Below are 14,371 nucleotides of genomic sequence, written 5' to 3'. Positions count from 1 at the left end.
TTCCTTTGATGCTGACCCCACTTTGACAATGTTTCTCCAATCTTCTTGTGAAAAAAGCTCATTGTTGAAGATCCAAAGGCATGGTCCATTGCAGAGAGCCATTCCATGATCAAAGAGAGTTTCAGGGGGCTCTTTGTGTTTTCTGAAGTCAAGGAGGAATTTACATGTGGTTGCCCCAGCATCCTCAGCATTTTGTAGGAGTTCTTTGAAAATGTCACTTTCTTCATCATACTCTTTCAGAATGTTTTTAATTCTTTGAGTAATTGGTTCAGATTGCCCACACTGTTCTATACCAAATGACTCTTGCTCTGCTTGTATGAGCTGTGGTTTTAAGATGCGAGTACTTAAGAATGGGACTTTCAACCACCTTGCAGTGATGGGTAGAACTTCTTCATGAATGACATAAAACTCCTCATTGTCTTGTATCAGGTCATCCAGTCCTTCAGCACTGATGTCACAGAAGACTGTTTTGGACAAAGACTGCAGAGTAAAGTTTTGATTTTGTGCCATGACAGGCACAGGGGTACTGTCCTTTAAAAGCTTCTCATTTTTTCGCATCCAGTCAAGAATGACAATTGACACTTTACGTTCTGTCAAGTCTCCATGAGGAGGATACCTGCAGTCAATTCTTTGTTTTATGTCATGGAGTATGTCTTCAATCTCTTCATCGGACAGTGTTTTCTTCACTCCAACTTTTATTAGCAGGTTTTCATATTGCAAAAACTCTTCAGGCACTTTTTTGATGTAGGGGCTTAGATCCAATTCAGGTGGATAGGCTAAAACTATATCTCCTGGACAGACAAACTCACTTTTATTCCATATCCAGGGGATGCTTCTTGTGTCCATTAAATCTGTGAAATTTCTCATGTTGTCTTGCATGAATTTGTAAATACTGTGCAGCTCGGATTTAAACTGAAAATCTGAATTTGGGTTGACCATTGATCTCAGTGCAGAGAGGTTGTTCAAGACTTTTTCAGCAGGAGGGGGTTCATAAAGTCCAAGATTTTTGCAGACATGTCCTGTTAGCTCAGAGGTAAGTGGCATTACATATCCAACAATTGAAGAATACTTTGAATCCCTTACTTCAGTCGGTTTATACAGACCTCTCTTAAGATTTCTACAAATGCTTCCATTCAAGAACTTTGGATTTTCACAGGGAACCCACTGCCTTTGCTTCAGCTCTTCTATCTGCGCCTTGGTGAATTTTGAAAGGAAATCATTCTCATTCAGGACTCGAACAAGAGTATGTGCTTTTTTGAATGCCTTATCAGGTGAGTGGACAAAAAGCTTTTCAGTATGATTTATGACTTGGAGTATATTTTCTGTTGATATTTCTTTTTGCTCTGTCCTTAGGCCAAGGCGCCGCAAACTCTGAAGCATTTCCTCTGTCTTTGTGTAAATAGGTGGGGGAAAGAAATCTGCTTCGAAAAAGTCCTGAAATGTCCTGTTTCTTGGATCAAAAACATCTGAGGCGTGTTTGTGTTCTCCATGAGTTGTCTCAATAAATTTGAGCCTTTTAGTTTTCATGAGCAGCTGCTTACTTTGTGAGAGTAGAAGGCTACCATTAGTCAATATCCAGGTCATTACTGTCTGTTCCTCCCCTTTTTTGAAAGAGGCTGCCTCAATGCAGTCAACCAAACAAACAGCCAACTTAGCGGCATCCAAGAGTTCAATATTCAGAAGAGTCAAAAGTCTGCGATCAGCTTCATTTGCACACTGTACAATGGTCTCAGGCATTGGCAGATCATTTGGAATGTCTGGTTTGGTGGTTGAAACAACTGCTTGCTTTGATTGAACTGCAATATATTTCCCAGACATCATTCTGAAGATTGGCAACATGGAAAGCAAGTTCTTTTCAGCATTTGAGAGAGAATCCAAAGAAGAGAGGTACACTTTCAACTCCTCTTTTTCCTGTGATGAAGCAGAGGCAATGCCTTTGATGACCTTATCTCTGTGTGAGTTCACAAAGACTTGTAGAACACTTCTTGGTGAAGCAGGAAGAACATACCTCTCAATGTCATGATGTCTAAGACACACATCTCTTTTTATGACTGTACACCCCACCATCCTTAACACTTTCTGAACATGATCTGACAAGCTAGATGCTGTGCTACTCTGAAAAATCAAAGTTGTGTTACTCTGCAACCTTGCTAACAGTACAGAATTGCCTGAACTCTGTAGTGGCTCCAGTGGTATTAAAGGCATGTCAATAAAGTGATTTAACTCATTCCATTCAGTGCTAAGAAACTTCCAGAATTCAGCCAGCCAGCTCTTTGGTGGATGATGATCTTCTGCTGTTTTCCATGTCACATAACCTTGGGTCACCTTCCAGTCCATGGGTAAGTGCTTCCTGGTGAGTGCAACAACATGATTTGCATCCAATTCAATTATGTTGTATGTGCCTGAAAAAATAGTGAGACCAGTTTCACAAACATTTATGATGTTAATGTCATATTATCATAAGCATATAAACAGATTTCTTACTCATTGTTGCTAGTTTCCTTAGCTGCATAGTGCAAACATGGCTCAGATCGTTGGGTATAAATCTTTCTTTACAAAATGGCAGCAATGTTCTAAACAAAGAAAAAAGAGATCATTAATACTTTGACAACACAATATAAACACGCTAAACAATTAAAGTAGGAAAGAGACAACTTTACCGTGAAAACTTTTCATTGTCGATCAAAACAGTGTTCTGCACTTCATTGCTAAATGAAGTGAAGGTTCCATCACTGAGAGGCAGAAGCTTAAGACCTTGTAGCTCTGTGTACTTCTCATCACTGAGAGCAAATTCAAGAAGAGAGTATTTGTCATCTTTACTGAGGTTTTCCTCCTCACATCTGTGAAGGACATCTCTAACATAAGATGGAGTCACCCATGTCAAGGTATCATTTTCAGGGAAGATTTCTTGAACATCTTTCAAAATATTTTCTGGGACTGTGACCAGATTCTCTCCTTCAGCAATCAATAATCTTGATATCGCAGACATTGTGTCACTACATATATTGTTGACTGGAAAAAACGCATCTGAGGGAGACACCCAGATTTTCTCATCTCCGGCAAGGTGAAAGATCTCGTATTCAATTAGACCCTTCAGAGTGTCTGTTGCAACTTCATGCCATCTGTCTTTATGTACAGTCTTGGATAGGTCAGGCCAGAGATTGTACACAGTGGCAGCAGGCAGGGTCGAGTTTCTGGATAACTGAATGGCATCCAGGATCATCATAAGATATACATGAGGAAGGATATCTTTTATAAGTAGCTCATTCCACTTTGCAGACTCATCATTCTTCTGATCCTCCTCTTGCCACTTAATGAACCTCCGATTATCTGTCAGGCCAAAGCAAGCATTGATGTGAATGGGAAGCCCAGTTTTGTTTGATTCATTATTTGGAAGTGGCAGAAAGCAACTTAGTCGCCCATTGCAAAGTGATCTGTCTTCATCTATTCGAAAAGCTGCATCAACTTGAGGGTAGAAGCTCAGCTTACTGGCTAGAGAGTCAATCTCTGGTATATATCCATGTTTCAGAAGGCAAGGTGTCACAAGCCACTGGGACTTTGTTTCTTCCATTTGATGGGAAATGTGTGATAGCGTTTTGAAAAAAGTGTTTCTGTCAAATGATTCCTGCTTCACATGAGAAAGGTCAGTGTCAAATTTATTTGACGCTGAAACTTTTAGCCTATTGCTGCAGAAACCATTGGTGTCAATATGCAGCAAAGTAATGGATGACACATTTCTCAGGAAAAGAAGACTGATGTCTGCATCAGCAATGAAACTGTCAAAAAGCTGTGTAACTTTTGTGGAGTCATACAAGTTATCTGAGATCTCAGAAGCCTCATTACGCAGAGGGAAGCGGAAAAGCGTTCCTTTGAAGTATTGCTCCTCGCTGATGACCTTCTCCCAGGAACAACTGATGACATGACTGACTACATTTTGAAATGGCTGAAACTGATCTCTCAAGTTCAAAAGGCTCTCTCTGTCCTCTTCGTCATCTAAAGACCATCGATAGCCTTCTTCATCATCTCCAAACATCTTCTTTTGTGGGTCAAAAATGGCCAGGTGTTCAGAACTGAATACACATGGCAAGTCTGTAAATAAACAATAATAATTAGGGGTGCACCGAAATTTCGGCCGCCGAAAATGGCATTATCGGTTTCGGGCCGAAATAAAAAAAACAGCCGAAAACGTAAACCGAAAATGAATGTCACCCGCCCCTCCCATCCATGCGCAAGCACTTAGGTTTCACTCACGGTCGAGCTGTTATCACGCGTCTGCCTATCAAAGATTAAGCATGTCAGAGGGCTGTCACTTATTGCACAATCGATCGGACCAACCAACACAAGTTTCGAAAACGAAAATAGGGAATCGATTTTAACGGCCTTCTCTCGGAGCGCGTCCAGCTCGTCACGATACGCCCGCAGCGAACGCGCGTCACACAGCAACTGCAGGTTCTGACACACACACACACACACACACACACACACACACACACACACACACACACACACACACACACACACACACACACACACAGAGCCTATTTCTGCATAATATAGTGCATAATATGTAGCCTTCAGTAATGTTTTTCATTGATGTTATGGCAGTCCACATTGCTGACTTGTGCGTGTCTCAAGCGCCCTCTTTACGTTCGTCCTAATGCCTGTTTAGTTGTCTGTGGATTTGCCTATATTTGGCGTTGAAAACGGATCAACGCCAAATATAGGCAATTTACTAACGATTTGTGTCTCAAAAATCGAACAGGATTTTTTCACAAAAGTGACAGCCCTATACTAGAGGACACCAAAGTTGCAATATGTAACATTTGTTCTGCAAAAATCTCCCAAATTGTGGATTTTTTTTTGCACAACTTTTAAAAAACTATTTTATTTGATGGAACATAAAACTTGAAGAATAATATTATTTGGTATTATTATTTATGGGCCATTCTACAGAAACGTCCACTTTTGGTAGGGCAAGATGTCTTAAAATTGATTTCTTTTTCTAACATTTAAACTTACACCACATTATTAGACTACCCTTTGACTTTATGAATATGCATAAATGACAGCTTAATGATTTTTTATATTTTTTGTACATTTATTTAAAGACCGCATGTACCATTTTTTTGTCACTGGTGTTACCTTACTTCTTTGGCAATATTATTTGGTTTTTATAAAATATTATTTCTAATTTTTTTCAGCACATGTAGACAGAGTTAGCGAAAAATAATAATAATGCAACAAATAAGGAGATTATGTTTTATTTATTTTAATCAGGTTTGTTAAAAGTGTGCTTGAATGAGGTTAGTTCATCTGCGCTACCATCTATTTGCTATAACAATGAAAATATTTGAAAACCAGTTAAAATCAAGTAATGATGCAATCCTTTAAATCTTAACTTTTGAGTGTAGCAGAATTAAATGGATGTAACATTATTACTATGTCACATGTGACATTGCATTTAATGTGACAGAAAAAAAGACAGTAACACCAGTGACACAATAAAGTTTATCTATAAATGGAAGTCACTGGTGTTACTGGTGTTACCCATAAGAAAGGTGACACCAGTGACAGTAACACCAGTGACAATTTTCATGAAAAATTTATTTTACAAAATGGCTGCTGCAAGGTAACAAACCACATGTTGTCAATCATAGTATACTAACTAAATTAAGTAGTTTAATCCATTTTTATTCTAGTTTTTTTACAATTACCTAACAGTAAAGTAGGTCATACCAGTGACTTCAACTAAAAGCTTCATATGAAATCATGAGATAAATGAGAAGATTTCTGATAACTGAAAAGAGACAGTGGATCTACCATGGGCTTTTCTTCATAGATATTCAGGAAATTGGAAGAAGGAAGTCAAGTGATGTCATCAGTGTGATTTTTATTTCAAAATAAGAGATTTTTGTTTAACGGTAACACCAGTGACACAACTCCAGGGGACCACTACTAGTACTTTCATTATAAATTGAATAATATTTATTCTGCATTTTTTTTTATATATATCATTTAAATCATATATTTGATAGTTATGTATACATTATTGTATTTTAAATGGTGTAAAAATCTGTTATTGACCTCAAAATAAAGCATTTTCCCTCTGTACATGACTGTGGGGACGAGCACTTCTGTGGTGCTTGGAATTCTATTTAATTAATAAAAATCAAATATTGCCACATTGATGGCTCAAGAAGGTGTAATTGTTCAAATAACATATTGTTTTATTTTAAAATGTAAAGAAATTGTAACCCTAAAGTGTTTTTTAAGTGTAATATTTCTGTAAAGGCTAGGGACAGAAAAATTGACATTTTCATGGAATGACCCTTATATTTATTGTTAAAAATATTTTATGTTTTGTTATGTAACTGTTAATAAAAGTTCACGAGTTCACATATTAAAGGGCACCTATTATGCCCCTTTTTACAAGATGTAATATTGGTCTTGGGTGTCCCCAGAATGCATTTGTGAAGTTTCAGCACAAAATACCCCACAGTTAATTTATTATAACCATTTGAAAATGTCATTTTTGGGGCCTGTTTTAAAAAGAGCTGTTTTGGAGTGTACCACCTTAAATGTTAATGAGCTGCATATCCCCGCCCTGCTGCTGGACCCAGATGATGAAGAGACACGAATGAGAATGGACTAAACGTCTCGGAATGGTTATTTGATACATTTATGTACTTACAAAGTTTTAATCGCGTCCCCTTTGCAATTATGGATGTGCAACACACACACACACGAACTGTGATAACGTTCGCGCAATTTTTTGAAACCACACACACACACACACACACACACACACACACACACACACACACACACACACACTGTGATAACGTTTGCTAAGTACAAACGATTTATTTATTTTTTTCTTAAGGGGAGGGAGATAGACGTTTATATACTGTCTATGGAGATAGAGCAGACCTTCATTTATTTACATTTGTAATTGCTGCAAAAATGATAGCCTATGTGACATAAAACTGTCTGACGTTGTTTGTTGAGACATTTATGACGACGACAATAAATAGCTTTAGACGCATTTGTTGTTGAACTGGCTGACATCAATTGAAATGACTATTTGCTCAAAATACACTTACTTCTGGAGGTGACGTTGAATCGCGAACTGTAGGCAATGATCCACACTTGATTAACTTTGACCCTCGTTCACTAAACAGTCAGTCAGAAAATGAAGGAAGTTTAAGTGGCGCCGTTTCTTCATAAATAAAATCCATCCGCTGCGTTTTCAGTGGCTCTGATGTCAGTGAAGACTACTATGTCCATTCTTAAAGGAACACTCCACCGTTTTTTGAAATAGGGCTTATTCACCTTCTTTCCTACATTTAGATAGGTGGGCAAATGCATTTTTGTCTCAGTGCATGCATTGTTTTAGTTTGACAGGGTCGGCGCTAGCTTAGCTTAGCATAATGAATGGAATCCTTTGTTGCCAGCTAGCATGTCCTGAGTAAAAGTGATATAAAAAAATTAAAAAACCCACCTAATTACTTCTTGTGGCCTGCGTATTCACAACAAGTACAAATAGCGATGCAGATTAACACTAGACGATTTCCTATGCAGATATTGACTTGGGACTATATTAGGGGGAAGCACAGGTGAAGCACTGCTACTTGGGCGCAGAGATATCACGCCCAAGTAGCAGTGCTTCGCCTGTGCTTCCCCCTAATATAGTCCTTAATATATAAGTCAATATCTGCCTAGGAAATCGCCTAGTGTTAATCTGCATCACTATTTGTACTTGTTGTGAATACGTAGGCCACAAGAAGTAATTAGGTGGGTTTTTAAAAAATTTTATATCACTTTTACTCAGGACATGCTAGCTGGCAACAAAGGATTCCATTCATTGTGCTAAGCTAAGCTAGCGCCGACCCTGTCAAACTAAAACAATGCATGCACTGAGACAAAAATGCATTTGCCCACCTATCTAAATGTAGGAAAGAAAGTGAATAAGCCCTATTTCAAAAAACGGTGGAGTGTTCCTTTAAATTCCACAACAGAACACCTAAGTTACACTTCTTATGAGACATTACACACCGGCTGTCGTTGAAACAATGGAGGATGCAGATCACCGAGGGCGGGGTCTATGCCAAAACCAGACTGTCAATCAAACCGCGTCGGTGGGGCTTAGCGCATTTCTACGTCACAGTGAGGGAAATCTAGAACAGGGCGTTCTGAGACAGTGCTTGTGATTTATTGAGATAGTAAAAAAACTACTGGGTGGATTTTTATCATTCCAGGGTGGTTTTGCTCACACACTGCCAACACACATTTATGTTCAAACACCATGTAAAAGTGAATTTTGCATAATAGGTGCCCTTTAATGAAATCTGATGTAATATTATAATGCGTATTTGGCTTGCTGTCCGGGGGGAGGGCTCCGAGCTCGGAATTCAGCCCGACCCCAGAGTACTCCCCCCTATGAATGTATAGCTCATAGGTATCTATGAGTAGACCCAGCCGAGTGTGAGGTGATGGGGTGGTGGCGGGATGCTGAGAAATTAATCATGAGACAGGAGGTAAGGGAAGGCTTTATTTATACTGGCTTCTTCTTGTGCTGATTGGATGATTACCTGAACATGCTCCTCCCGAACTTTGTTACATAAAACTTCATTTTGATTATTATATTGTGATTTTTCATTTCAGATCCATTAAATTCAAGCAATTATATATATATATATATATATATATATATATATATATATATATATATATATATATAAGAAGCCATTTTCGGCTTCAGTTTCGGTTTTCGGCCAAGTGCATCCTAAATTTTCGGTTTCGGCCCAGAATTTTCATTTCGGTGCATCACTAATAATAATAATAATTTTAAATAGTGTGCTAAATCCCCATGTCAGAATCCGACACCTTAAGTATCCTGAGGGGTGGTTTGTAAATCTGTAAAACTCTTTTACAGCGAATCAGGTCAATGCAGTCTTTATTAAACACATTATTAAACAATCACTGAGAGCTGATAATGCAGTATAATTAGGGATGCACCAACACTAACATTTTGCCCAATACAATAAATCTATATTAAATGTATAAAAATTATCCACTATTACGTTACGACTATGCACTAAAATTATCCATAGAACTGTCAAATTTACAATAAATCGTTCCCTCAACAAGGCGTGGTGTTGTCGCTATGGGAACGCTTTGCACTGTCGTAAGCACGTGTGCAATCACGTCAATTTCTTTGGCTGCCATGAGGTCAGGTGATGTAACGTAGCACATAATCAAGACTATAAAATGGTGCCTGCATTTTACGTCATAGAAACTTTTACTTGATCTTTAATCTTTCCCAACAACACGGCTGGGGTAATGGAGCAACGTGGGAGCTTTAGCAATGGGATGCAATCTTTAAGGGAGCTTAAAGTGGTCATACTTTCCCGCTAAGCTTTGCGTCACCCACAATGGAAATACTAAGGCAGGGGTCTTGAGGTCCAGTAAATGAACCGTCCTCACTACCCGAGGCCCGGACAATTATATACCTAAAAACATGAACTGATTATTTCCAGACTAAAGAAATTAGTGTAGATTAAATTTTTTATTTAACAAAATATAATATATTTTCATATGTATAAGCAGACATAAGTAATCCTTCAAAAATAAATATCATTTTGTTGTTGTTCTCTTATATCTTTTAAGTTGCTTTGGTACAAAATATCTAAATTCAACTAATAACAATGCCTGACAAAAAAAAAAAAAAAAAAAAAAAAATGAACATACATTCATTTCAACATTAAAGCATAATTCCGGTATTTAACACCTTGAGTCTATTTTGTAGTTTGTTATGGATGAACTAGAGTGGTGGACACAGAAATGTTGACTCTGGGTCCTGTCTCGACTTTTTGACTCTTTTAGAATCGCCTTTGACCGCTTCAGAGTGGCTGGCTATGGGCATGCACGAACATGTCCTTAAAACAACTCTTAACGTTCGTTTTCAAAACTGTGCAACTCACCGAGTGGTTAGTGGTGTTCGTTATTAAATATATTAAATTAAATGTTAAATATATTTAAGTGTTATTAAGTCTATGTTATTTTAGTGTTATTTAAAGATTAACTTTAAGTGAGTGTTAGATGATAGAAAGGAAATCAATGTAAAAAATGTGAAATAAACATTATAATATTAATAATAGTCAAACCATTAAAAAGGTTAACAGTAATCTGTAACAGTCTCTTTCAGTTCTGATACCTACTAGCCTGGTTAAAACCAGACCATTCTCAGTAGTAACTGAGTTATGGTCTGGCAAAGCTTCATTAATAACTCATTTCCAAAGGGGCGTCACCAACGGACGTCGCTCAAATTCCTCTGGGCGCAATTGGATAGACCTAAAACCAATCAGAGCGATCGTCATCGTGTAAAGCCCGCCTCAACGTTTCTGATTGGTGCCGCGATTTCGAGGGATTAGAAATGGCCTTGAATGAGCTCTTTGCCAGACTACTTGTAGAGCAAATCTAAATTTGCCGGAAGTTGTCTGGGTTTTCCCAGGCTAGATACCTACAGTAATATTTCTGAAAACATATAGCCTACCCTCTGGCAATTTAACATAATAATAGAATTGAAAAAGAAAATGAATTATTACAATATGAGCACATCATTCTATGACGATTTGCTTTGATAGTAACTTGTGTAGGATGTGCTAATTTTGCAAGTTAATCTAGAGAAAAGAAAAAATGCCAAATATTTAATTTGATTATTAGAGGCTTTGGTTTCATAATGTGATATATATTGTAATTTGAAAAGACATTAACTCTTTCCCCACCAGGGTTTTCTAAAATAGTTGTGAGTGCCAGCATTTTTTATATATTTGATATTCACAAAACTTTCATGGCCCCAGAATATTTTGTTGTATGAATATCTAAACATACAATATATCAAAAGTAAGAACAGAGCCTCTGATTTAAAACATCAAACAAAAAATATTTTTATTTGAGCTTAATTCATTCGAATGCGGGTAAGTTAAAAAAAAATAAAAAAAAGTTTTGAAAAAAAGATGAGAAAATCGTGTTTTTGTCAAAAGCTACGTTTAGATGGGATCAAAACACAGATGGAGTAGATCGGGTCCATCAACACCCCCAAAGCTTCACAGTCCTGTAGCTCGTTCTGGGTCAACATTTCATTCAGTAACATTAGGCAGTTTTGAATATGCTGTTGACTGTTTGATGATCATGTTAGCTTATGTAAGCAGTATTCTACCCACTCTTTCTTAGGATGCATTTAAGTCCATTTTTATGCCATTCCCTTGCTAACTTCCCTCTGTCTCGTTTACTCTGAGGTACATCATTGGTGACGTTGCTCAAGCGCCCACTACTGGTGTACCCTTGAAACATGTCCTACGCCCTTGATCACGCAATGGAGCTGACTTATTAATTACAGTTTTTTTCCTTATACATTGGTTTTACACACCATTCTATAGGCCTCTATGTGTGCTTGGGGTGTTGGAAAAAATATAAGTTACACAAATGAAAATTGTAACAATACAATAAACTATAACTGTGTAAAAAACAGTCTTCTTAAAGGGGTGGTTGATTATGATTTCACTTTTCTAACTTTAGTTAGTGTGTAATGTTGCTGTTTGAGCATAAACAACATCTGCAAAGTTACAACGCTCAAAGTTCAAAGCAAAGGGAGATATTTGCTTTTATCGAAATCGTTTTTTAAGGACTACAACAAACGGCTGGTAGGGATACACGACATTCCTCCCGGGTTAGTGACATCACCAACCCAAGAATTTACATAAACCCCGCCCCCAGGAACACGTCCATGTTGAGAAGAGGAAGAGTTGTTATAGTCGAGCACATTTGTGAGTCTGTTCAAGCTGTCGCATCCGTCTTTTCACATGCAATACAGTCCTTAACACAAATGCAATAGCATGTCACTCTGTATGCATCTTACAACAGTTCCCACACTATCTATTTTATAGATTATCATAGTCAAGTCAAGTCAAGTCATTTTATTTGTATAGCACATTTAAACGAACGACAGTTGACCCAAAGTGCTTTACAAGTTAGAGCAGGAAAGGCAGAAACAATATGCCTTAAAATTACATAAAAATGTACATAAAAACAATATATATGTAGCAACATAAAAAAAATAAAATAAAATTAAATTAAAGAGAATTAAAAGCAAGAGAATAAAAGAAGCTCAGCTAAAACTGGAGTTATGTGCTCAAACTTTTTGGTACCAGTGAGGAGTCTTGCAGCAGCATTCTGAACTAACTGAAGTCTAATTAAATTATATTGGGTTAGACCTGTGTACAGTGAATTGCAGTAGTCCAAGCGTGAGGTAATAAAAGCATGAATGACTGTTTCAAGATCTTTCTTGGATAAAAAGTACTTCAGCTTAGCTACTTTTCTAAGCTGATAAAAACTACCTTTAACAACAGAGCTAACTTGTTTATTAAAATTAAGAGAGCTGTCGAAAATGACACCTAAATTTCTGACCTGATTCTGCAAGTTTGATGACCAAGGGCCAAGGGCATTGCTCCGGTGTTTTGTATGGGTGGGTGATCCAAATAAAATCATCTCTGTTTTCTTGGTATTCAACTGGAGGAAGTTTTCTGCCATCCAGGATTTAATGTCTTCCAAACAGCTAAAAATAGTTTCAATAGATGTAGTGCAACCAGGGGAGATAGGTAAATACAATAATGTATCATCGGCATAACAGTGGTATCTTAAGTTGTGCTTTTCAAGGATAGTGCCAAGGGGCAGCATGTATAGGGAGAATAGCAGGGGGCCAAGAACTGATCCTTGAGGGACGCCATATTTAATATCTACTGGAGGGGATGATTTAACTCCCAGTTTGACAGAGAATGATCTCTCTGTCAGATACGATTTAAACCAGCGTAAGACAGGGCCCTGTAGTCCAACACTATTTTTCAAACGATCAATAAGAATACCATGATCGATAGTGTCGAAGGCAGCGCTGAGGTCAAGGAGGATAAGTAATACACTTGATCCAGAGTCAATACTAAGAAGGATGTCATTATAAACTTTAAGTAGTGCGGATTCTGTGCTATGGAGGGCTCTAAAACCAGATTGGAATTTATCCAATATGTTAAAACTCGTCAAGAAAGAGGAGATCTGCTGGAAAACTGCTTTTTCCAGAATTTTATAAATAAAAGATCATTTAGAAATGGGTCTAAAATTTCTAGGGTCGTTGGGGTCAAGATTGGGTTTTTTCAACAGTGGTTGTACCACTGCGTGCTTAAAACCAGAGGGAACAACACCAGTGTATAAAGAGCAGTTTATTATAGCTAACACAGTTGGACAAAGGACATCAAAGACCTCTTTAAAGAGACGAGAAGGGATAACATCAGAGGGGCAGCAAGAAGGCTTAAGGTGAGAAACTATCTCAGACAGCTCAGGGGAAGACAGAGGAGTGAAATGCTGGAGGATGCTGATAGGACTGTAAGCTGTAACGGAGATGCAACCCTGGGTTGTGATGCTAGATCTGATATGGTCAATTTTATGGATAAAATAATCAGAAAACTCATCACAAGTTAAGGATGTATCAACTGTATATGCTGGATTTAATAGTGTATCAACAACTTTAAAAAGAACTTTGGGTTCATCGTTATGCATGAATAAGAGGAGAGTGAAAGACCCGGGACTGGCAGATCAACATGCTTCTGCATTTCTCTCCGATACAGTGGGAAATTAAATTAAATTAAATGTGGAGGATTTTTTCTTTGACAAGATGATTGACAGGTCAGTTTGCGTGACCGGATGCATGTAACTAAGCGACAGAGAGCAACTGTTAACCCTTTAGAACCTGAAGCTAAAATAGGTGTTTTTCACATATTTAGATTTTTTGACTGTAAAACTCAAAAACAATGTGCTATCTTCATGTGCAAGGTGTCATCTTTTTCAGAAAAAGATTAGCTTTCAACAAATTACAGTTATTGCCCATTATTTTGTGTGGTGAGTTTGTAAATAGAATTTAAAAAAAAAACGAGAATAAATTTACTGATTTTTATATAGAAAAAAACGAACGAAAGAAACAAACACTTTTAAGTTGAAAAATGAACTGTGACAGTTTTCATTTAGGACACTTTTTTTCATACACGCACACATACAAATGCATCCATTCATACTAGGCACACACACATACACATGCACACACCACATGCTAAGATACGTGAAAGAGTAAGTTTTCAAGTTTCATTAAAAATCATCCCAATCCCCTCTTCTGCTGTCTAACACTTCTTTCGCCATGTATTTGTTCGTATCTTTTATTATTTTATGCAATCCAAAACACTCTAATCTGCCGCGCTTCGAATCTATCTGTCTGTTCAAATCCTTCCTTCCCGCTCTGCCAGAAAGCTGCTGTCATTTGCTGATGGAA

At 37.6% G+C, this 14,371-nt stretch overlaps 1 protein-coding gene across 1 annotated transcript in view; it reads right to left on the bottom strand.

Annotated features, from left to right (window-relative positions):
* LOC309503287 (sacsin-like) overlaps positions 1-14,371 on the bottom strand; it is a 33,402-nt gene that overhangs the window by 8,953 nt on the left and 10,078 nt on the right. The window contains 3 exon segments of the mRNA XM_082176012.1: positions 1-2,402; positions 2,485-2,573; positions 2,661-4,089. Of these exon segments, the coding sequence (XP_082032138.1) occupies positions 1-2,402; positions 2,485-2,573; positions 2,661-4,089 (3,920 nt within the window).

Source organism: Leuciscus leuciscus (genome assembly GCF_965113295.1).
Source record: "Leuciscus leuciscus genome assembly, chromosome: 7".
NCBI classification, from domain to species: Eukaryota; Metazoa; Chordata; class Actinopteri; order Cypriniformes; family Leuciscidae; genus Leuciscus; species Leuciscus leuciscus.
The sequence above is the reverse complement of the archived record's forward strand: the minus strand, read 5'-3'. Positions and strand labels throughout refer to the sequence as shown.